Source organism: Vanessa atalanta, chromosome 19, assembly GCF_905147765.1.
Source record: "Vanessa atalanta chromosome 19, ilVanAtal1.2, whole genome shotgun sequence".
NCBI classification, from domain to species: Eukaryota; Metazoa; Arthropoda; class Insecta; order Lepidoptera; family Nymphalidae; genus Vanessa; species Vanessa atalanta.
The window spans coordinates 8,884,606-8,910,418 of NC_061889.1; the positions used below are offsets into that span (position 1 = coordinate 8,884,606).

A 25,813-nucleotide genomic window follows, 5' to 3' on the forward strand; every position below is an offset into this window, starting at 1 on the left:
CAATACGTAAAACACCTTTAACATCTTTCAAAATCTCATTTGGCACGGGTTCCTTTCCATTAGCATCTTCAGTTGGAAGATGGCTGACTAAACATTCACGGTATGTTACGTATTTCTAATGAAGAGCATCTACGAATTTATTTATTTAATTTTAATCAACAGTATTTACAGATGAGGCACACATAGCGAAAATACCATAAATAGATATACATTAAATATACTAATAATATAATACTAACTGGGCCATCTCGGCTGTTCCTTTTATTATTATCGGTTAATAGCGTGTATTGTAACTAGACTTTACTTTCTAGAAGAAAATCTTATATATTCATTTGGTTGAATGAGAAAAAATAATCACTACTATTAACCCCTCCAATAACGCGTTGAACACGTGAAACGTTTTTTGAGTGGGGATTACTAGTACAAGGGATACCTAATATCTCGTGACATCACAATCACCTGGGTACCTAATTTATCAACACATCACAACCGTTACACTACTGTAGTTTTAAGCATCAATTCAGACAACAATCATTTTAACCCCTTTCCCCTTTTTAAGAACACAAATATAGCATATCGTAAGCCATAAATATATATTCACTATTACGATACTAGTTGATTTATCGCGAAACCATAATATATTTCTTTCAAACGCGTGTGCTGGTGTTAATAAAAGCACGAGATATAACAAGTTGGCAATGCAATGGCAATTAAGTAAGTAAATAGCCAGTACAATGCCAATTCGATAAATAGACACGGCCTTGTGTTTATTGGTAGAAATTCTTTCATATAATAAACGACGTTAAACGTTTATAATATTAGCGTAATTTATCTCTTTAATATATAATAATAGATCAAAAGTGAAAATTGTGTGAAAATTCACTCGGTATCTCACTCGTGGAATGATAAATATCGATACTGATATGCCACTTTGATACATATAATAAAATTGGAGTCTCTGTTTATAATATTAAAACAGCCCATTTCTACTAAATGCATATGTATGTATACACAGTACATATACCTAAATAACATTTTTTACAATTTTTGTCTGTCTGTCTGTTTGTTCCGGCTAATCTCTGGAACGGCTGAACCGATTTCGACGGGACTTTCACTGGCATGCAATAAGGAGTAACTTAGGCTTACTTTTATTTTAGAATTATTTATAGAATAAAAATAAAATCACGCTACAATATTCAAATAGCTTAAGTTCTAACAACGCGCGCGAAGTCGCGGGCACAGCTAGAATTTATATAATCATCACAGTAAATTTCGCATATAACATACTGACACTTCACGTTAGTGTTCTGCGAGCTTGGAGTTTCTTCTAACAGAATACCTCTACAGCCTTTCATTCTAATACAGTTATGTTTGATTTTTTTTAAGTTATCGGTAGGCGGACGAGCAAATGGGCCAGATGATGGTAAGTGTTCAACACCGCCCATGGACAATGGCGCTGTGAGAAATATTAACCATTCCTTACATCACCAATGCGCCACCTTGGGAAATAAGATGTTATGTCCCTTGTGCCTGTAGATACACTGGCTCACTCACCCTTCAAATCGGAACACAGCAATACTGTTTGGCGGTAGAATATCTATATATCTATATAGAATATAATATCAGACGGGCTTGCACAAAGCCCTGCCACCAAGTACGTTAATTATAATAAATGGAATGTAGTACCAAGTAAGCCATTTATTTTTAATCAATAAATTTAATCATTTAATAAACACTACTTATTATAAAAGAAAGTCAACCACGAAAAAAAAAGTAAATTGGTCAATAAATATTATTTGTGTATAGTAGCTGAAATATTTTTATAATTGATTATTGTTGTATAAAAGTTATGTAGAACCTTATTATACCAGTGCGAAACCGGTTCTCGTACCTAGATAAAAAAAATATATAAATAAACTATAGTTAAAAAGTTTCTACATAAGAATATAATAATAAAATTAATAAACCATACAATAAAACTTATTCATAAACATAATAAGATATAATGAGGTCGTAAAGACGAATAGAAACAAAACATCTGACAATAAAATAAATCAAAAAACATCTTAAAATTCCCGGTAATGTGAACAAAAAATAAACACTTTAGAAAGAGACAAAAATACGGAAAACGTTCACGTGTGAGCACATTACAAACAAAGGCAATAGAAACCACTTCAACGTTAATCGATACACTTCTACAATCAGATTACTCAGCTATATTTTATAAGTCACTTCACACTCATTTTATAAAGCCTATTTATCTAGTGATTTGATATCGACACGTTACAATAAAACCCTATAGCTCGCTTCGACATCGCTTTAAAGCGATACGACCGCTTTAATTACAAATGTTAAGTACTTCAATATTTCCTATGTGAGAGTTGTACAAAATAACACGTTTCTTCGTATCTACGAGTATCTATATCTCTTCCTGTCCCAGAATCGAATTCAGAATATACTTAATTCAAGTAGGCATGTAAAAGCACTTTTGAATCTTCAATTTACAGGAATATATTAAAAGTTAAGTTACCGCCGGTTCGAATGTAGATTTTACCGAGAAGAACCGACAAAAAACCCAGCAGTTACTCTTTTCCTAAATTAAAAATACATTAAGTTATGTTTGTTAAATACAATTATATATAATGAAATATCATCCCGTCTGAAAGTCAACAAGTGTTAGTCTATTTGAAATCGGTTTTCACTGATCTAATTCTATTCAATCGGTCGGAGATTAGTGTTAATAAACGAATAGATAGCATTAGCATTAGCATTAGCAGCCCGTAAATGTCCCACTGCTGGGATAAAGGCCTCCTCTCCCTTTGAGGAGAAGGTTTGGAGCATATTCCACCACGCTGCACCAATGCGGGTTGGCGGAATACACATGTGGCAGAATTTCCTTGAAATTAGACACATGCAGGTTTCCTCACGATGTTTTCCTTCACCGCCGAGCACGAGATGAATTATAAATACAAATTAAGCACATGAAAATTCAGTGGTGCCTGCCTGGGTTTGAACCCGAAATCATCGGTTAAGATGCACGCGTTCTAACCACTGGGCCATCTCGGCTCACGAATAGATAAGCAGACAAAAATTCTAAAAAACATATTTTTGTGATTAATAAATACCCCCAGTACTATTCGATCGAACGAAATCTGTACATAGAGGATATTTTCTCAAATATCTTCTATGTACAGTTTTCGATCAGTTACGCTTTTTTTATATGTACTTATAGAGAGATATAGAAGAAGACTAACCTAAATGCTTACACATTTTTCTAACAAACAAAGTAAAAATTGAGAAAGCCAATATACCTATCCAAATAAACATACAACCAAAGTTCAACCTAACCTACAATATATTCTACTACCATCACGAAATAATCATTATCATTACATAGTATAAAACAAAGTCGCTTACCGCAGTCTGTCCCTATGTATGCTTAGATCTTTAAAATTACAAAACGGATTTTGATGCGGTGTTCTTTAATAGATAGATTGATTCAAGAGGAAGGTTAATATGTATAATACATGCACAATATAGTAGAGAATCACTGACAATTTTAGAGGTTTCTGAAATGATGTCTAAATAAACACATTTTTTTTTGCGCTTACATTGCAAACGCTGGCTGAACCCCATGAGATAGATCAAAATAATGTACTACAGTATTTTATACCTCAAAAAGTCTGCGATAGTATATGTCTACCTCTTAGGGATAACCACAATAATCATTTTTTATCCTCCACTTTTTAAGCAATACAGCAGTAAATCCAATTAAGTATCTTAAATACATTGTGCATTTAATATAGATCAATATGAGCCTCCACAGCATGTAATTTAAATGAATATTTTCGAAGATATTACAGATTTAAAGCGCAGGGACATAGCGGTTTGTATTTGCTGAAAAACTGTGAACGTAAGACATTCTGTAGTATATTTAGTATCAGCATTGCATCCGTGGGAAGCCGGGGCGGGTCGCTAGTATATCATATGAAAATAACAAAAAAATATAGGGCGCGCGGTATCAATAATACTTGTCTTACTTTTCTAACCGCGTATGCTGCGGAGCCTTCCAGTGAGGGACGATAAATGAGGATTCCACTGAAGTTTATAATCTAATGCTATTTCTAAAAAAAACCGACGCATCGGTTATAACAAGATCAAGATTTAGTCATAAAACCGAATATAAACATTACCATTGAAAAAAAAAAAAACTTTTAAGTTTATGCTAAATAATGACACATTTTATGGAAAAATATATTATATATTCATTATTCTATACATATCAAATATGTTTTTATATATTGATTTTCTTAATATTAAAAAGTAAGTTGTTAAAAATGTTACATAGGGAAGGGTTTCTAAAAACTTCACTTTAAAATATATCGAGGTAAGTGTAGTAAGAAAATACGAAACGGAATCCAACAGCTGTTACGTGAGTACTATATAATATTGTAATACATACAGATAATGTCATAAACTTAAGATACAGGCAGCTGTTAAGGATCAAATGCACAAGTGACAAAGTGAAACAGAAGCGACCAGGCGAAGCAAATTCGAACTAGCGAAACAGATACGAACAAGCTAAGCAGAAGTGACCCGCGTTCACAGTTGTGTAAATATAATATTGCGACGGATCTGAATTGTAGAGATGAATCAAATTGGTTCTTACATATTAAGTGTTAAAAATGAAGGCATTAATTATTTTTTTCAATAGGTTTTTCATGTTAATAAATAGCATTTAATAGAGGCGTCTCTACCAAAATAACCGCCTGAAAATTTCACACTATTGACTTAACTTACTCCACTTTTGATGATGGATAATACCACACAAGTAGGTTGAGAGAATTTTGAAAGAATTTCATCAGACCAAGATTGGGTCAGAGTGCAAATCCAGCCCAAGAAAATTTAGTGGTGCTTTCCCGATCGATTATCGATATCGATAATCGATCGGGAGATTTTTTTGTTTTATCATAAAGGTAGGTGGACTGGCAGTCCTTTGAGATATATTAAGCAGTCCTCGTACCAATGCATCACCAACCTTTGGGACGAAGGCTGGTGCCGCATTGGCCTTACTTAAATTTTAAGCCAGAACACAACAGTACTAATTTTAAGCAGAAGAATTTGGTAATGAATGTATGGTCCCAGACAGGCTTGCCCTAACACCAGATAAAGGTACGAATAAATAAGTAACTTTTAATACGCAATGTAATTTAATTTTGAATTAAAGTTAGTGTATTTTTATTGAATTTTTAGAGTTTGTAAAAAATCCAGACAAGCGCAAATTGCCAACTATTTTAGTCGAAAAAATGTTGGTTACATAATTTTATAGCACATTTTTATTAGCTATTTTGATAAAATCTTATAATGCGATTTAATTATTTATATGCATTAATAGAAATTGATTTTAGCGATATGGTAAGAGCTATAAATTTTGGTCAATTCATTAATTTTCCGAGAAATAAAAAATGCTAATAAATTCATTAAACTAACGAAAGAAAAAAACAATAAATATTAATAAATTACAATTCTTTTTGTAATGTAATTTTGTTTGTACGCTTTTACGCCTTAACTACTCCATCATCATCATTCTTCCAGACAATGGGTATGCAATATACAAAACTAAACAGAGAGTATCTTACAATCGACCCGTTTTACCTTTTGGGTACGGAGCCCTCAAAATTATAAAAAATACCCAATGTGAGAAACAATAAAATAATAATGAAAATTATAACTAAAGATAAATTGTCTAAGAAAAATGCATTGCTATAAATATAAGACAGAACAAGAACAACACAACTGAAATTCTTGTGAATGTACTCGTGTAAAAAATAGCTTAACTGGTAATAAAACCGTCTAGAAGATGGCTTTCAGACGAGTACGAGGTTATATTTTTAAACTAATTGTTTCTCTTAATGGCTGCAAAGATAAATGTTTGAAAGATGATTTTTAATTCGCTAAGACAAATATTTTATTTGAAAGTGTCACTTGTTTTAATTTAAGCTTACAATAAATAATTCCTAGATCTATTCACTCAAGAAGGCGCGTCGTCTTCGTCTTCATTAAATCATCTGTTTGCATTAGTGTGAGTGACGCTTGTGCTTACCATATGTCTCAGTGGTTTTTTATGATATAGGAAGGCAGATGAGCAAATAGACCTGATGGTACGTGGTCACCACCACCCATAGACAACGGAGTTGTGTTTGTATTGGCTCACTCACCCTTCAAACTGGAACACAACAACACTGAGTACTGTTGATAGGCGGTAACATATCTGATAAGTGGATGGTACCTACCCAGACGGGCTAGCACAAAGCCCTACCATCAAGTAAAATTTCGAGGGATGAATAATTTAAGAATAAATACAAAAAAAATTATTAAATATTTGTTAAGGCCGATATATGTTCAGGCCGATAATTTAACTTGAAAGGGCGCCGTCATAAGTTAACAGATACATTTTATTTATTATATTAAAATATATAAACGAAATCAAACGATTTATACTTTGATCCTAAGAGCTTAGTCGCCAATGGCACTCCTTTTAATTACTATGCTCCAAGGCCGTTTGGTGGATAGACTATAAGCCAACACGAACAATTATCCGACAATGCTTTCGTTTAACTAGAACACTAAATAACAGTCACTTGATGGAAGAGCTTTGAGGAAGGTCATTCTACCGCCAAACAGAAATACTTGGTATTGTTTCGTTCAAATTCGAAGGGTGAGTACGCTAGTGTTGCAACAGGCACAAGGAACATAACATCTGAGTACCCAAATTTCGTGGCGCATTGGTGATGTTAGGAATGGTAAATATTACATTCAGCGCTCCGTCTACTATAGACGGTGGTGACCACCACCAGGTATATTATATCTATATCACAAAAAATATATAAACAAATAAAGTACAGGAAAACTCAGCATGCTTCGCCATGCATGAACCTGGAATCTTCAAACCAAACGCATATACCAAAGGTGTAATCGATGTACGAAAATTTAAACCGCGATATCGAAGTACCTCTATAAATACATTCCATAATTAAATTGTTTCAAAATTGAAAGTAATGATAGTCATTCGTTACCATAAATAAGTATATCGTAATGAATACGTAACGTATGACACGACGGGGTTACATATGCTATATATATATATTGCATCGCCTTGAATACAAAATAGTAATATTGAACACCGGTTGAGGTCATTTAAATGAAACACGATAATTGAATTATAACTTTAAAATATTTTATTTAACTTGCAACGTTCGTAAATTTCCTTCCCGATCTCGCAAGCTTGATAATCTTTAGACGTTCCAATTAAAACACACACTAATCTATCGAATTCCAAAGACAATTATTATTACACTTCCTGTACTAAAAATAATGTTACGTGTATATTTTATTTTATTAATTATTAATTTGTTAACTCATAAATATTGTGTCAAGAACAATTGAGAGAATTATGAGCTTATGCTACCAAAGTTGGTTGTACATATTTCAAATTACATTACATCCAACATATATAATTTTTCTGACAATGTTTTCCTTCCCTTATAATCAGGTATTGACCATTAGGCCCAAACCTTGGTCACCCATAAATATAAAGCTTGCTCTAATTGGCTTGTTAGGGACAATACTTACTTCTCGTGCTGAGCGAAAGTTTTTGCAAGAGGTGTTTAATTTTTGTTGTCGTGACGTTCGTTTCGTCGAACGGTATGTTCGGGATGTTGTCCGTTCCTTTCTTCTGTAGGACAGTGAATACAGCACTGAGGGTCATGAAGCAAGGACTGTTCCCTTTCCCAGTTGATGGGTCATTGTTATGGTATAACATACCGAATTTCCTCCAACTAAATTCCTGAAACAATAAATTCTCATATAAATAATATTCAGATGTTTATAATGCTTATCAATAAACCACAATACATAAATAGACTAACTTTATATTTCGCTTAGTTCTAATTAAAATATAAATAGCAATTAATTAATTCATAATATACGAGCAATTTGTCCTAATGATCTGTGAGTTTAGCTTTTTCAGTGTTAGGCAAAGAAAAAAATAATGGGTCGTGTCTATATGTTTTTTGTCTATGTCATAAAAGCCTAAGAAAATACAATAACAAAAAGGCGTATACGCCACTTGATGTTGAGTTCTTATTTCTAAAGTCATTAGCACTGTAATTAGTATTATCCCTCATCAATACTCCGCCATCCATACGATCTAGTAGGTCTTGTCTCTATTGTAGTTACTGGCTCACTCATGCTTGAAATAAGAATACCGAGTATGCTTATTACGTTTAAAATTACCAACCGAGTGGATGCTAAAACGGGCTCACTTATACAATAGTAACCCAACGTCATATTTTTTAATTATCACAGCATAAAAACATCACTTTATTACGTGGCTACAAAAAGTTGTACGTAACAGTATTATACACAAAGTGAATAATAAAAAACCGACAATTATCTTAGGATTAAAAAGATTTAAAAAACATGCAGAATAAAAATTAAACTCATTGTTAAAAAATTTAATTTTAAATGAATAATTTTATGATGTAATTAAGATTTTAATAAAACACAAACACGACGGTGACCAAATAATAATAATATAATTATCATTTTAATAACAAGAGTGATAATATATATATGTACCATTTTTTTTAAGGAATAGTACCAACGCCCCAAATTAATGAAGGATTTACTAATATCCCTATTTACCCCTCCTTTTAAGCTTATCGCTTGTGTTAGGTGTAGGTACGATCGATCCTGCGACTTTTTAAGGCCTTTTAAGGAACGTAAACTATTACGCTATTAACTATTAACATATATGCTTTCAAACTTTGAGAAAACATTATTTCTCTTAGTTAAATACAAGTAAGGAGATTTATTATACGAGTATTTAAATATAAAACTAAAAGCTATCTTTTAACACAGAAATCCGAAAGGTAACCAAGCTAAAGGTTGCTCTACAGTTCTGTGAAAGTCTAAAATGGAGGTGGGCTGGTCATATGGCGAGATATGACGACAGTCGTTGGACTATCAACATCACGAGATGGAAAGGACCGTTTGGCGCTAGAAAGAGAGGTCGCCCGTACGCTCGGTGGCAGGACAAGATTGTGGCCTACGTATCAAGGGACTGGATGACCTCTGCCAAAAACAGAAATAAATGGAATTTTTTGGAGGAGGCCTGAAGGGGTCCACAAATTAAAATGGTCCAATTTACTAAATTTGTTGGTTACAATTCATGTTTGTGGAATAAATAAAACTATTTTATTAAGTAGATTTTAAGTTTAGTTGGTGATAGGAATTGTGTAATCCCGTCTGAGTAGGAACAACTCATTCACATACATATTATATCCACAAACAGTGATACTTAATACTGTTATGTTCTGGTTTGAAGGGTGAGTCAGTCGGTTTAAGTAATTTCATTTAATATTTTTGTTGTCAAGATAAATTGCGTTGATCGTAAGGGATGATTGATATTTCACGCAGTGGTCATCATCAGATGGTCCATTTGGTAGTCTATCAATTTAGAATTAAATAAAAATAGAAATATTTATAGCTTGGTAATTTTAATTTTAACGTTTTTATACAAAACATAAAAGTCAAATCAATACCGAAACGTCCGAGCACTTGTTTTGAAGTCCGTTTTAATCATCACGCTTTACAAATATAAATGAAAATCTCATTTCGTATGAAATGGACGCAGAGAACTGTATTAAAATAATTAAGAGCTTTGAAATTATTCGAAAATGCCGATATCAGCCGTGATGTGGTATTTGAAAATGTTTATTTAGATAATTAGATTTGTGACGCTATTTTAGAACTATTGATATAACGCTGAATATGATTTAATTTGAATACAATAAAGTAAAACTTGAAAAAAGTTATTGAATAATTCAACATACTAGTTCTGTAGATTAATGTTTGCTGAACGGTAGGACTTTGAGCAAAAGCAGTCACCAATTTTTGAAATATCCAAATATTTAGTATGAATGAACAAATCCAGTGTTGGATACAATGTTGGTCACACATACGCCAGATACAGGACAAATAGAACGCGCGGAACATTATAGCGAAGCAAAAAAAGCGAATATAAAATCATAAGCGAATACAAATTCCCGGTGTGTATGTGTGTGGTGTGTATTATTAAATTAACTATTTGACAGCCTCGTTGGTCTAGCGGCTAGATAAAAGGCCGCTGATCCCTAGGTCCTGGTTTTTGAGGACAGAACCGCAACTCCCGGTCGGGCCGAAAACGTTATCGGGTTTATCGAAAAATTCTCAGTAACAGCCCGGAGTGTGGAAATTGGAAGTGTGTACACTCTCGTACCTTAGAAAATACGTAAAACCGTTGGACCTGCGCCTGAACTGTCTCTGGTCGTAGGACCTATGTTTACATACACATTTGTGCATTCCGACAGAGCTGGTCTCCTTAGAGCATTACCGCCGTGACGGAAATCGGTCAAGACGACATAATTATCAAGTAACAATTTTTAATTATGTGAAAAATTAATAACAGCACTTTTGACGTATATTTAACAATAAAAAAGTAACAGCACTTTTGACGTATTAACCAAATGATATGACGTTTCGCTTCTGTTGCTTCACTATAATTCTGCGCGCTCCATCTGCCTTTTGTTTTTAATCTGGGATTCCAATCTTAAATTGGTTATGACAAAAATAGTTTTTTTCGACTAGGAGTTGTAATTCTTGGTGTTTATACTAATATGCATGTTATGTACAAATCCTCTTGAATCACTCTGTTTATTAACGAGCACTGTATTCAAATCCGTTTCCTAGATCAAAAGATCTAAATATTCAGACGGCGAGAAGCGACTTCGTTTTAAAATTATGCTTTCTTTTTCGTACGTAAAATTACATTATATTTGAATTTTAGTATTAAACATTGAAATAAATATTTCGAAATTAAAAAAATAACTAAATACAAAATATGGTTTATTAATACAGACACTAATGACCATATTAAAATTGACGTCGTACTTGTTTCGTTACGTTACAAGTGATGTTAAGACCGTCACAGATAATAAAATTGACCAATGCTTATGGGAAGAAAACGTTAAGAAATCCAACAATTAGCATTTTTATTAACTTAAATTCACTTTAATTTATTTACGAATCGTTAATTTCGTCTGGTGTTATTGTTTTTGTTTTATTTTTGTAAGATGTATATTTAAACTAGCTATTTCACGCAGGTTCATCTGTATTGAAATAAAATCTCTTTGTTCTTATCATAATATTTAAATCTTTCTAAATAAATGGCCTATCTATCGCAAAAAGTTTGATGTACGAACTAGCACGTTCATATAAAATCTGCTGATTTTGATTTTTCTCTATCATATTAAGTTATTTTTTTATTTATACTATATGTTGGTTTTGTGTTGGTAAATACTTATAAAGATTTCTTAATACTTTTTTTATAGGAGGCTCTAAAAAATGTTCGTAAGTCGTAATAATATAAAAATACTCAAATCCCTTTAAAGGTTCTCATTGAAAATACTTCTTTAGTGTAGAGAAAGTAAAAATGTCAAAGCGTTTATAGAATCAATTTGTTGTCCGTCAGTCTATCCGTCGATAACCTTTTCTCAGAAATGCCAGTGCGATTGACTTGAGTAACATCGCATAAAAAGGTTTAAAGTCTCGATGCTGTTAGAATTTCAAATTTAGAACGTAATCATTTAAACCTTAATAATTCAACGTTTAGACTAGGAATGTAAAAGACGTAGTGTCAATTCAAAGAGAACTAGTTCTTAGGCTGTTGTTGTCACACCCAAGACCAGCTAAACGCCTATTAACTTTAACTGTAACTGTAACTTTTTGGACACATTTCATCCATTCAGGTAGATTTTTTTACTCATCCTCACGTTCGTTTAGAGCTACGAATACATGAAAATGAAAGATAAAATGAAAGAAATCTCTCAAAGCTAGTGAAAAAAATCACATGGACCTCTTCTTAATAGACAAAAATAATAATTATTAATATTATAAACTAATGTTTATCAACATTTACATGGTGTTTCCTATCAATATGTAAAGCAATCTGATACTCAGAATTGACAATAAATTTGTTACATACTAGGATTAATTTTAATCCCTTCTAGAAGTAAACACACCTGATACGTGGGCTGAATTAATTTACACTTCTGTTTTTGTATGGAAAACATGTTTCATAACACGAGTGTTGAGAATTTTAATATAAACACTTCTAAGCGTATATTCATTCATGTTTATTTGCTTCTATAAAGGGAATGATGATTAGCACACTTTGTTTGAAACACAATAGAAGTATTAGTCATATATATATGTTTTAATTGATCATTGTTTTTTTTTTTTTTAAATTTGATTTTACCAATTGATATTTGTATATAAACACTTACTGTGCTAGTGGCTTCTCGCACGTGCAATTTGCTTTGTAATTAGTATAGTCTTATTATTATTGAAATAAAAAATTGCTTGTATAACTTTTGATCCTAGTAGCTTTGTTTGTTTGAGATAATTCTCTAAATCTGTACAGTACTTCGAAAGTTATTAATTATAAACAAACAAATCTGCGTTCGGTATTTGAAAATCATGAAGAAGTAACTATTGCTCGTCGAAAAAAAAATCCAGAAATGGTTTTAAAACATCGGATGTTTTTATTCTCTGTGTAAGTTAATAGGCGAAGTATTTTTGAACAAAGGGTGATTTGAGGCCTTTGTTTTGAGGTTCTAGTGTATATATTTTTTCATACGTTATTTTAAAAAATATAAAAATGTTACTTTTTTGGATTCTGGATTCGTATTGATTCTTTATCGTGTAGTTTTAATCCATAATTACATTTTGTAGTCGACGACAGATAACATAACCTATAACGGTTGCACATTTAGTTAATTTAATAAATATTAAAATACTTATTGAAAATATACCATATGAAATGCAAGTATTCAATTTTGAATGAAGTAATAAGATTATTATTATGAGGAATAATATTTTGTATTCCAATGTCAGAAACATTAAAAAAAATGCTTTTACGCAACTGGTTTTTGTAGGTAAAATCGTAATGTATATGATACCGTTCAAATTCACAGTAGATTATTTAACATTATTTAAAGTGATTAAGACTCCGTTATTCCAGTTTAAGCCGCTTATAACTAGCCTTATTTAAATAAATATAACCTCTATAAATTGCCATTTCATTATTAGAAAGATTATTTTTATATTCGGTGATTGAGTTCAATTAAATGTTCTTAAATAATACGAAAAATAACCTTAATTATCTAGAAGCGAAGCCACGAAACGAACAAAAAATAAAACACATAATAGTTTTAAAACATATTTTAAAGCATAAAAAAAACAAAGGCAAACATGACAACATCAAACTAGATTACACACAATGGTACCGTTTTTTTACCTCGAAAACTTTGCGGATGGCGACCCCAGCCTGTGTATAGCTCCCCATCATTCTTGTCAGCGACATATAACTTGGGTGCTTGTATCCGAACGCTTCAGCCTGAGCTCCAGCTGTGAGGACAGGTATTCTCCAAAGGCCAGCATATCGGGCGACAGGGGCGATTACGTATTCACACCCAGGTCCAATGAAAGCATCTGAAAAATATGTATCGTTCAAACGTCTGGTATATAAAATTCTTGAACTGAGCAATCTTATTAGTTGCAAAATTACAATCTATGGACAAATATTTTGGAATAAAGCGTTTAATTTGTAAAATTGACTCACCCGCGGAACCATTGACGTAGAATTCAAACGCCGCAAGAGGGCCTTCGACGGAAGAACATCTCGTATCCCTATAATCTACGAGTATTTTCCATCCTGGCAAAGGACCATCAGGCTTCGTCATAGCCGGTACAGCCATTTCTACAATCGGCAAAACCTTAGCCAAAGAGAAAACTTGGTTTGGATCTGCAGGTAATAAAACTCCAAGCTTCAGAATTTTCTCGTTGAACTGGTGAGTTTCTGGTCTTAAATTAAAATTTGTCCGTTTGACGTAATACGGATTCGTGGACAGGTCGTGTGGTTTTCCCACTGCCTTTATATCATCATAAATATCTCGCGTCACTTGTAACGTACTCGTAAAAACAGATTTATCCGTACTGTTTTCTTTATTTTTGTAATAAGTATAATATTTGTTCAATTCAAGAACATCAGGAATAGAGTATTTGTCGGATTTCTCGTCGTCGTCTACATCTTGACTCGCTGTTGTTGTTTTGATGACACTCTTTTCAAGTAATTTTTCATTTAAGTTGCGACGCCGCTTTGCGTTATCTAATTCTACATCTTTTACATACTTATCATGATTGTGTTTAAAATTCTTCATATTTACATTATTAACACTAACATCACACGTAATTATCACATTAAATACACATATATATAATAGGAGGAATGAAGCTAGATGTGGTACTTTAAATTTTGTTTTATGGCACTGTCTTTTAATCTTGTATGCTTGAGCATCGTCCAAAGTCTCGTTCTGTTCGTGTTCTTTTTTTGAAATTTCATCACGTCTTCTTCTAATGTTTGCTTTGTTAGCACATGATCTTTCTTTACACCAAAATGTCTTCACGTAGTGTAATGGGAGGATCGTATGAACGATCTCTGTTACCATTTTCTAATTAGTTTATTTCATTGTATACGTTTCTTTATTCATATTTTCTTTATCAATTGAAATCATTATTATTTATTTACTCAGTGGGTAATAAACCTCGTTAGCGATCATCGTTTTTAGTAAATTTACATTTTAAATGTTTTATTGACTCAAAAATTATCTAACACGTTTTGTTTATATATGTATCGAATTTCGGTTATTTAAAGCAATATATTGTATAAATAATGTTCTGTAAAATTAATAGATGTATGTATATATATATTTTAATATACTGAATGTTAATATGTTAATGAAGTTTTTTTTTTTATTTCACTATTAATATTCATTTAAGATAATTTAATGTTTGTTGATTGGGTTCAAATCTTATGTTTAACCATAGAAAAATAATTAAAAAATTGATGTTATTATTCTGTAAATAACTAAACTTTAATTTAATCAAAAACCAAGAAAATATATATGTACTTAACATATTGTTTTTGAATTACGAGTAATGTCAGTTCTGTATAATTTTACTGTGTTAGTTTTATTATACAAACACTATTCCTACTGTTTTTCAACCACGTATAAGTAAAACAAATTGTTCGTTGAATACGTTAACAGGGCTTAAGAATTATATATGTTTAAAATTATATCTTTACTTTTTTATGAAGAGTACCTAAAGGACTATATGTTCAGACGGTTATTATGGTTACGTTCGAATACAAAAAAAGTATACATAATTTTTTTTTTTTTTATTCAAAGCTTTTTTTTTATCATATAAGTGAACGAGCAAATAAGTCACCTGGTGTCATAGACAGTGTCACAGACAGGAGTAGTCACATAGACATAGACTAAAAATATTTAGCATTCCTTACACCGCCAAAGCGCCTAGGAAGCTAATATGTTATGTACCTTGCGTCTTAAGTTACTTTACTCTTCAAACCGGAACACAACAACACTATATTTGTATATAATCATTGTTGCTCGGCGGTAGAATATATATGGATGGTACCGCAAAAGAACTTGCACAAAGCCAAAAGGCCAATAATAATTTTCAATTGTTTTTTTTAAAGAAAAGCTAATTTAAAAAGTATAAAATTATATAAATTGAATCTAATATAATTAAAAAAAAAATTAGTAAATTTAACTCTCAGAATGTTACAACATAATATTTATGTAATGTATATATGTGAATCAATTAAAAACAATAAATTTATTTAATTGAAATATCGAATATTATGGTTATTGGATAAATTTATAATAATTAGAAAACATGTATGAAAATTAAAACCGGCAGTTTTATCATACAATAAATGTATGTTTGATTGTATGTTATGATATACGACTCAATCTTACCAGAATTTAAATATAATTTATTCAAGTAGGCTCATAAAAGAGCTTATCAATCATCATGCTACAGAATACTGGAATTATAATAAATATATTATAATTAAAATTAATTCAATAGAATTAAATGTAAAGCTACTAGGTTCAGAAAGTAGATCCTACCGAGCAGAACCGATAAGAAAGTCGATTTTCCAGTGGTGTAATAAAAAAAAAACAAAAGAGGTCTGAGTATAAATTTAAATAACGTGAAAACTCCATCGCTTTTTATCATACATAATATAATCTCGTTTTAATATGCTTTTTTTTATTTATATTTTTAATAAAAAAATTAAAATGATTTATAGGCTAAGTTAAAAATATTTGCGGAACTTTATTATTAAGACGAAGACCTTGCCTCAGGATTTATTGACTTAGCATAGTCGGAAACACGGAGTTATAAGTTTATTTTTATTTCTCGTGTTTAATACAATATTGTATTATGTAATATGCCTTATTAATTTAATTATTTATAAATAACATTAAATTTTATTTTAAGACATTTTTTTATTTATGAAAGTTTATTACAGAAGTTAAGACCTTGTCCCAGCAGGATTTATTGACTTAGTGGGGTTAAAAACTCGGTGTTATACGTTCATAGATAAATGGTCATGAATATATTAAGCCGTAATTATAGTCTTGCTCCGTAAGGGAGTCTCGTGCTCCGAGGTGGTAAATAGTCCAGATAGCTCCTTCTTTATACGACTTCAAAAAAGAAGGGAATGTTCAATGCCGTATACTTTTTTATGTTTTGAGGTCTCACCTCAAGTCTCCGGAGATTATACGTCCATTTGGTTCTAGTTAAATTTTTGTTTAAATTTTATATTAATTGACAAATAATTTTACAAAAATTGATATCTCGTAAAAATTTGTTGATTTGGATTTTAAGTAATCTGATCTAAAATAATCTGAAACCTTTAGTAATCATTTATGTATAATGGAAGCAGTTTACTTGGTCATAGGGCTTTAAGCAAGCCCGTCTGGTAGGTACCAAACAAACAAACAAACAAACAACGGTACTCATTATTGTTATGTTCCGGTTTGAAGGGTGAGTGAGCCAGTGTAACTACAGGCACAAGGGACATAACATCTTAGTTCCCAAGGTTGGTGGCGCATAGGTGATGTGAGGAATGGTTAATATTTCTCACAGCGCCATTGTCTATGGCGGTGGTTCATTGGTGGTCCTTCAGGTGGCTCATTATATCTTTATACTATATAAACTTTGTTCAATAATTGTTAATAACAATTGCATTAAGATTCCCGCCAAAATAGTACAACTACAATAGGTGACACTTGTGTATTATCAGATATTAATTCTTTTGAAAAGCCGAAACGTGATTTCGGAAATGTTTTGTATAATTAAATGAAGTAATTTGCAAAAATTACCCATTTTGTTTTTGATACAAATAACTTAAATTTGGTTTTTTTTTATTACGATTTAAGTCTAATTATAAGTTAAAACATGTTTTTATCATTGATAGACAAAGAACCGGTTTAATTTTTCATACGTATTATAAAGCCAATATATTCAATAATCTCAAAGTCAAAGTCAAAAGTCAAAAATCTTTATTCAATATAGAAGTGTTTGCACTTGCTTATTGATTGTCAAAAATCTACCACCGGTTCGGAATTTAGCACCTCGGACCTGAGAAGAACCGGCGAAAGAAACTCAGCGGGATATATTTTTTTTCATTTTTTTTTTAACCATTTTCCATGTAGGTACAATGATAAGTATATATTAGTTGTTTGAATCAGCCTGGAGGCGATCATTTCATTCCCAAGGTGTGCAGTCAACTAAAAAGTCATTAGTGTTGTAATATCCTTTAGCACACAAACGCTCTTTAACGACTCTTTTGAATTTTATAATTGAATAATTTTGAACGTTTTCTGGGATCCTGTTGTAAAAACGTATACATTGCCCCAAAAAAGAGTTACTAACCCTGTGTAATCGGGTACTTGGAGTAACAAGTTTATTCTTGTTCCTAGTGTTAATAGAATGTACGTCACAATTTCTGGGAAAATCATTTATGTTTTTGCGTACATACATAACATTATCAAAAACAAATTGAGAAGCGACAGTCATTATTTTAATTTCTTTAAATTTACCTCTTAACGAATCTTTTGGGACCAGGTTATAAATTGCACGAATAGCCCTCTTCTGCAGTACAAAAATAGTATTAATGTCAGCTGCATTACCCCAGAGTAGGATGCCATACGACATTATACTATGGAAATAACTGAAGTACACAAGGCGTGCCGTATCCACATCAGTCAAAAGTCTAATTTTTTTTACCGCATAGGCTGCAGAGCTAAGTCTATTCGCCAATTTATTTATATGGGGGCCCCATTGGAGCTTAGAGTCTATTGTCATACCAAGGAACTCTGTTGATTCTAAAACATCTAATGCTTCCCCGTTTAAACGTACACTCGTTTTGACACATCTTACATTGGGAGTAGTGAATTTAATACATTTAGTCTTTTTACTATTTAACATTAAATTATTAACACTAAACCAATTTACTATTTCAGAGAGAGTATTGTTCACATCGTCATATATTGAAAGACGTCTTTTTATTTTAAAAATTAAAGAAGTATCATCAGCAAACAATACTATCTCGAGTTTATCACCTAGGAGATGTGGCAGGTCATTTATATAAACAAGGAAGAGAAATGGTCCAAGAATTGATCCTTGAGGGACCCCCACAGTAACTGGAGACCCGGGAGATCTCTTTCCATTTACATCAACCCTCTGAATGCGATTGCTCAGATACGAAATCAGAAGACTGAGTGCAGTGTCCCTAATTCCATAATGACGTAGCTTCCTGACCAAAGTTTCGTGTTACACACAATCAAAGGCCTTAGATAAATCACAAAATATCCCTAAGGCATCCTGTGACTCCTCCCAGAATTTCTAATCTAATCTAATAAGAATTTTCCTTATAACGACTAATTTTTTTTAAGACTTCAAAAAAGTTAGCATGCACATCATGAGCATCATTAAAAATACCACGAACTCTAAATCTCTAGCATGAGCTCGAAAAAACAAAATTACAACGACTTTCCGATTCCGACGAAATTAAAATTGAGTATACTTATTACTAGCATTAACAGCAGTAAATTTCCCACTGCGCGGCTAAGGCTCTCCTTTTTGAGAAAGTTTGGAGCATATTCCACCATGCTGCTCCAATGCGGTTTGGTGGATACACATGTGGCAGAATTTCGTTGAAATTAGACACATGGTTTCCTGACGATGCTTTCCTTCATCGCCGAGCACGAAATGAATTATAAACACAATTGCAGCACATGAAAATCCAGTGCTTGTCTGGATTTGAACCCGCCATCATCGGTTAAGATGCACGCATTCTAACTACTGGGCCTTCTCGGCTCTTTACTTATTACTAACAATATTTCTATACACTTGCAGTACACTAAGAGAAAATTCTCAGGAGTACGCTTTTATGATTTGTGATAAGAATGAATACTATGAATAGTAATCATCTTTATCATTATTTATCATTAATATGTTCGCAACGATAGACATTTTTAACCCCCATACCAACCTTAGTGTTAGCGTTAACCGTTCGCAAACTATAAAGCTTATATCTGACCTTTCTGGTCCATAATATAAAAAAATTGTAAAATAGTTCTAAATAATTTGGTTTTGTAAATTTTACTTGAATCGGCAAAAACTCTTCACACTCACACAATCACAAACAAAACATATGTCCTATTAATACCAATGTATGACAGTATGATTAGTTTTGAAGTGATAACTTCTTATAGGAGGGTAAACCGCTTCGTTACGTAACGCGTTACGGCGCCAGTCTGCTCGGCTTCTCCTTCTCTTACGGATGCGACAACGGCTAGGCTAGGCTGATTCCTCCTCTCTTACTCTAACCCAAAGCGCCGTATTTCGATAGGATTATCATTTCTATCAGGCATACCGAGACGCACACGTTATTTTTTTTTATCTTAACGCTCTTACGCATTTCCCCAGATTCACTAAGAAACGACCTAATACACTCCGTCTTTTGGGAGTGATCACGTGAGAGACATCACGTGATCGCTTTCGCATGCTACCTTGACTAATAATCCTTATTTACATTTACCTTGATTAAATCCCAATGGACTTGGTCAAAAATATTATTCGAATCAATCATAGAAAAGACATTTACTTAAAATCGATAAAAGTATTGACAATTCATTATCAAATGTTGCCAGACAGAAAAATTAGATATGCTAATAAAATTCAGTCATGAGTTACATAATAATTATTTCCAAGTATGTCACTTGTTCTATTTTTAAATTGAAAACAGGAAATGAATATTTAGACGTATAATGGATGTAAACAATACTCATAACATATTCAACTTGTTTTGTTTTTGAAGTTATACTTCACTTGGTGTGTGATGAAAAAATTATGAGAGTACATTTTTATGATGAGCATGCACATAGATGTCATTTGGACACACAATGAAGTTGCTAAGCCGCCATTTGAGTGTCGAATCGCATATTTAAATTGTTAAAGTTGAAATTTGTTCGAAAAAAGAAATTACGTTTATCATAGTAACGACTATTTTAATGTTAATAAGTAGATAATTATTATCATTTTATAGTAATTATATATTGGCATGAATATAAAATCTATTTTTAATTATATCGCAGAAGTAGATCCTCTGACGCCCGTACATAAGTACCTTTTTTAAAATTCGACGATGATCATTACCCCTAACCCTAGTAACGTCAGAAAACCTTAATAAAATCACCGTACCTGTTATTTATTAACACATTTAATATATTACGTAATCTGACTCCGTAACCCCGACAGGGGCAACGATGTCGAAACGACGGATGTATTAAATATATATTATCAAAATAGTTCGTTACAATATTTAATTATAATAGGTAGGCAGACTGCCTGAGATGGTTGCGGAACAAAGATTTGCGTATAAGAAGAAATTAGTATATAATATCTAATTATATTTGTTATATATATTATATTTATTAAACATTAATAGTCATTAGACTTTTAAATGAAACGATCACGGCCGTGACTCCTTGCAGTTTTTTTCTATTTCGCCGTAATCGCGTCCTAAACTCAAATCCAAACTCAAATTCCTTTATTCAACATAGAAGCATTACACTTACTTATTGATGGTAAAATTAAACACTACCACCGGTTCGGAAAAAGGAACACTCTGTGCTGAGAAGAACTAGCGAAAGAAACTCAGCGAGTCTTTTTTTTGTCAAATTAATTAGATACATAATTGTATATGAATAGAAACAGCCAGGAGGCGATCGTTTCATTCCCAAGGTGTGCTATCAAACATAAACTCACTAATTGTATAGTAACCTGTAACCTTTCGAGCACCAGCGTTCCTTAACATTTTTTTTTAAATTTGGCAACAGAAGCATTATGAACGCTTTCTGGGATTCTGTAGAAGCGTATACATTGCCCCACAAAAGAGTTACTGACAACAACACAACTTTACTGTATCATCTAGTTGAGATAAATACTGTAGAAAGAGATTTTATTATATATAGTTAGAATTATTTCATAAAATCAATTTTAAGTTTAACTCAAAAGTCAATCTTGAAAATGTTCGTTCAAATAGTAAAATAGTTATTACACAATTTTATTAAAGGAATTGTGTAGATTTAGGAAACGGCTTCTGTAAAATTCATGACCGCATGGATTATTGGTAGGAATGAAAAAGCAGTATTTCCCAGTTGAATCGCTATTCCCATTCTCTTGGCGAAATAGAACCAGCGATTCTGTCACCAATGGAGGCAATAACACGGAGTGTTATTGCACGGAGTGTAATGTTCTAGAAAAGTTTTAGTACTATTACTCCAAAGTCCAAGAGTTTCAATTGTAAATGGCTAATTTTAAAGTTTATTTTTTTATGCCATTGGACCAACCAAGCTCTTCGAATGCGAGCGATCACGCGACTCCAAAAAAGACGAAGAGAATACCGCTGATTTTTTAGTAGAATTTCCGATATACTCGCTTTATTATAATTATGAATATCAGAGATTAAGTCGGAAGGTATTCAATACACTATTAGCTTTTTCCAGTAGGGAAGTGTTCTGAGTTTGGCTCGAGTGGCGCTAGATATTGAAATCGGAGATGTTTGTCGATAAATCATAATCGCCAGATGCACGCAGTTAGCGATGTAGGTCACACACACATATGTCAAACACATTTAGCATATGTACGTCTTAGTGTGTGTACAAGTACAAGATAGTGCATTGAAATTGTAAGGTATGGTAAATATTTCTTAAAATGCCAATGTTTATGGCGGCAATGGTGACCACTTACTATGAGGCGGATCATTTGCCCAATTTAATAATTTAAAAAAGGAATAAAGACTCTATATATTATATGGAACTCAACTATTCCTAACTAATTCATTTTATCGTTAAGTATAATCGGTGTTTACAAGAACTTCTAAATCGTCATTATATGAAGAAAATACATTGCAAGCTTTCCCTAACCACCAAGAATATATATTGACTCTTTTTCATCAATCATATACATATGACGTATATGATGATCACTTACAGTTAAAATATGTATAGTCATTGAAAATCATATACAAAATAATATGTCATACTTTTTTCTGTACTAATATACTTGATATGCCCCAAATATTAATTTCAAAACTGAAAAATCAGACTTTAAAAAACAAATAAAAAACATCGTGAGTAAACCTGCATATGTCTAATTTCAAAGAAATTCTGCCACATGTGTGTTCCACCAACCATTGGAGCAGCGTGTCGGAATATGCACCAAGCCGAGAAGGCTCTAAGGGAGAAGAGGCCTTAGCCCACCAGGGGGAAAATTACAGACTGTTAATGTTATGTTATAAATGTATTTATTCTTCATTTTGAAATGAACTATGATTTCATTTACATAAGAATTATTAACACTTAAATATAATTTAAAACGAGTTACTGTATAAATCTTGATCGCGTGGAACAGTGACAAGAATGCTAGCAGCATTTGCCGTTGATTCGCAATTCCGATCTGGGCAAAAAACGAACCAGCAGGCAATAACCAGTGGTGGCAATAAGGCGAGTGTTATACTTTTAATTAAGCTTTTAGCGTTACTACTCCAAGGTCTAAATGTTTCAACAGCAAATGGGACAAAAATATATCTCTGTTAAATACAGCCTGAAGGTACTCTCTACCTCTAAGATTAAAGCTATACCTTGACCATATTTTCATATTTGTGGTATATAAGTTAAATTAAATCAATTGTTTCCAAGTAAAGACTCTATTTTTTTTTTAAATAGAACCTTGTACGTATTTATTTCTTTACTATTATTAACGAATTCAGATAGTTTTTATGCCATTTTACCGACAGTTTCTAAACGTTTTTTTGCAACGTCGTGAAATTTTTGGTTACGCTTTCCCCATTCGAATGGGGTCAGTATGTTGGAAACCAAAAACCAATGGTACCGTCAACGTGTTTTGGTAACGTAAAACTCCAACCGAGATTGGCAGCGACCTAAATGTAAGTCTTTAAATTATCTAAATCATAAAAAAAGCTTAAAAATTATTTGTACATTAGTTTCCGCAGAAACTATAATGTACACTGATAACAATAATTCAAGTCAAATTAGATCTTGTTAAATTAATTCTACGACTTTTGTTCATTAATGAGAATTATAATTGCTCATATTTTATGTACCATATTAAAGTTAATTTCAGAATATGTTCTGATTTACATAACTAATTAAAGAGAAATAAATACAACTATAAAATTTATATAAATGTAAGTATAATTGGTGGCAGGACTTAATCCATGCTCGTCTGGGTAGGTACCCACTCAATGTTATATTCTAACCAGTGTATCAAGAGACCTTATGTCTGACATTATATATCATAATGCCTATATATGTAATGGACATAATATATTTGTTTCCAATGTGATTGGCGTATTGGCTACATGGGGATTGAAATTCCTGGCAGTACTAATGTCTATAGGTGGTGACCACATACCATCTAGTAGCCCATTTGAAAGTCGATATACATTAGCAGCCTGTAAATTTCCCACTGCTGAGCTAAGGCCTCCTTTCCCTTTGAGGAGAAGGTTTTGGAGCATATTTCAACACGCTGCTTTAAAGCGGGTTGTTATTGGTGGAATACACATGTGGCAGAATTTCGTTGAAATTAGACTCATGCAGGTTTCCTCACGATGTTTTCCTTCACCGCCGAGCACGAGATGAATTATAAACACAAATTAAGCACATGAAAATTCAGTGGTGCCTGCCTGGGTTTGAACCCGAAATCATCGGTTAAGATGCACGCGTTCTAACCACTGGGCCATTTCGGCTCGGTTAGTCGATATACGTACATGATATTCAAAAAGGGTGAAATGATAATCTAAAATGATTATTAATTTAAAACAAAGGTTCATTTAAAATGGCTACATAAATACTAGCATCGTGCGGTTTCACATTTTAAGCTTGCCTGCACCAACTGGGGCCGTACCGTAATCCGACGGGTATTACCACAGATTAGAGCATTCAAATAAAAATAAACAAGGACTTGTATATCTTAATTCTTTGATGTTAGTATATAACATTGGCACTATATAAAAATATTTAATAAATACTGAAAATTTCAAGCAGCTTCTGACGAGTTGACAATCTAAGATTCTTCCTATTTTCAAATAGAAATAATTCAACAAGCAATAAACTGCCTGTCTGTCTAAATCTTTAAATTTATTCCTATTATTTTGGGCTTTTAGGCTCCTCTCCTCTGAAGGAGAAATTTAGATTTTAATCTACGCTGCTTTAATACGTGTTGGTGGATTCATGTAGCAGGATCATCCAACACGTGCAGGTATCAAAACTTTTTCGTCTTCGACGAAGAATTCGAGAAGAAATATAAACACAATTTCGCGTGAAAACTCAAATTGAGGTAAATTCCTAATATTTCTGTCACTGTATAATTAATAATTGTACTTCAACTTCAACGGACTGTCGGTTCCTGGCCTCTTTGAGTTTTTCTTATTTTGTTTTATTACGCTCTGTTAGTTGCTAATTCAAGAGTAAATTTTAATTAATTACACAAAAAACGTTCCGTCTGGTCTATTAATGATATTCGAGCTAAAATATTATAATTAAATCAAACAGATGAGAGTTATTTCTGTTTTTTGCAATCGTGAATGAGTTGCGTCATAAGATACACAACAATATCAAATATATAAATATATTCTTTAGTATATATTTTAATATAATCTGCAATAAAGTCCCTTCATCGTGTCTGTTTAATTGTCTGTCTATCTGAAATTCAAAGGTACAGAACGGATTTTCGTAAAGGAGCTATTCATGAGAGAGGTTTAGGTGTAAAATTCTTTATTTTTTATTTAAATTTACTGAAGTATGACTGCTTGTTAAAAATATCAGAAATGATCAGTTGACTGGAAGTTTCACTCAATCGTAATCAATTTACCCGTACAATACCGGGATGAGTATCTAGTCATTATTTAAATACGTGACGTAAAACTAAGCGTATGACGTTTGATCAACTCAAAATTTTTACAATTTTTCTGTTCCTTAGAGTAGTTTTGAAGTATTGCTTGCAGTGAGCCGAGATGGCCCAGTGGTTAGAACGCGTGCATCTTATCCGATGATTTCGGGTTCAAACCCAGGCAGGCACCACTGAAATTTTATGTGCTTAATTTGTGTTTATAATTCATCTCGTGCTCAGCGGTGAAGGAAAACATCGTGAGGAAACCTGCATGTGTCTAATTTCAACGAAATTCTGCCACATGTGTATTCCGCCAACCCGCATTGGAGCAGCGTGGTGGAATATGCTCCAAACCTTC

At 32.4% G+C, this 25,813-nt stretch overlaps 1 protein-coding gene across 2 annotated transcripts in view; it reads right to left on the reverse strand.

The window, feature by feature from the left end:
* The window catches only part of LOC125071303 (atrial natriuretic peptide receptor 1), a 141,978-nt gene that overhangs the window by 62,195 nt on the left and 53,970 nt on the right, over positions 1-25,813 (reverse strand). Inside the window, exons 2-4 of one of the 2 annotated variants that reach the window (XM_047681493.1) lie at positions 13,724-14,656; positions 13,400-13,593; positions 7,633-7,846 (exon numbers count right to left, since the gene is read on the reverse strand). In XM_047681493.1, the coding sequence (XP_047537449.1) occupies positions 7,633-7,846; positions 13,400-13,593; positions 13,724-14,609 (1,294 nt within the window). In that variant the 5' untranslated portion in view covers positions 14,610-14,656. Of the gene's footprint in view, positions 1-7,632; positions 7,847-13,399; positions 13,594-13,723; positions 14,666-25,813 lie in introns of those variants that run through there. The other variant, XM_047681494.1, reaches the window with a different exon arrangement.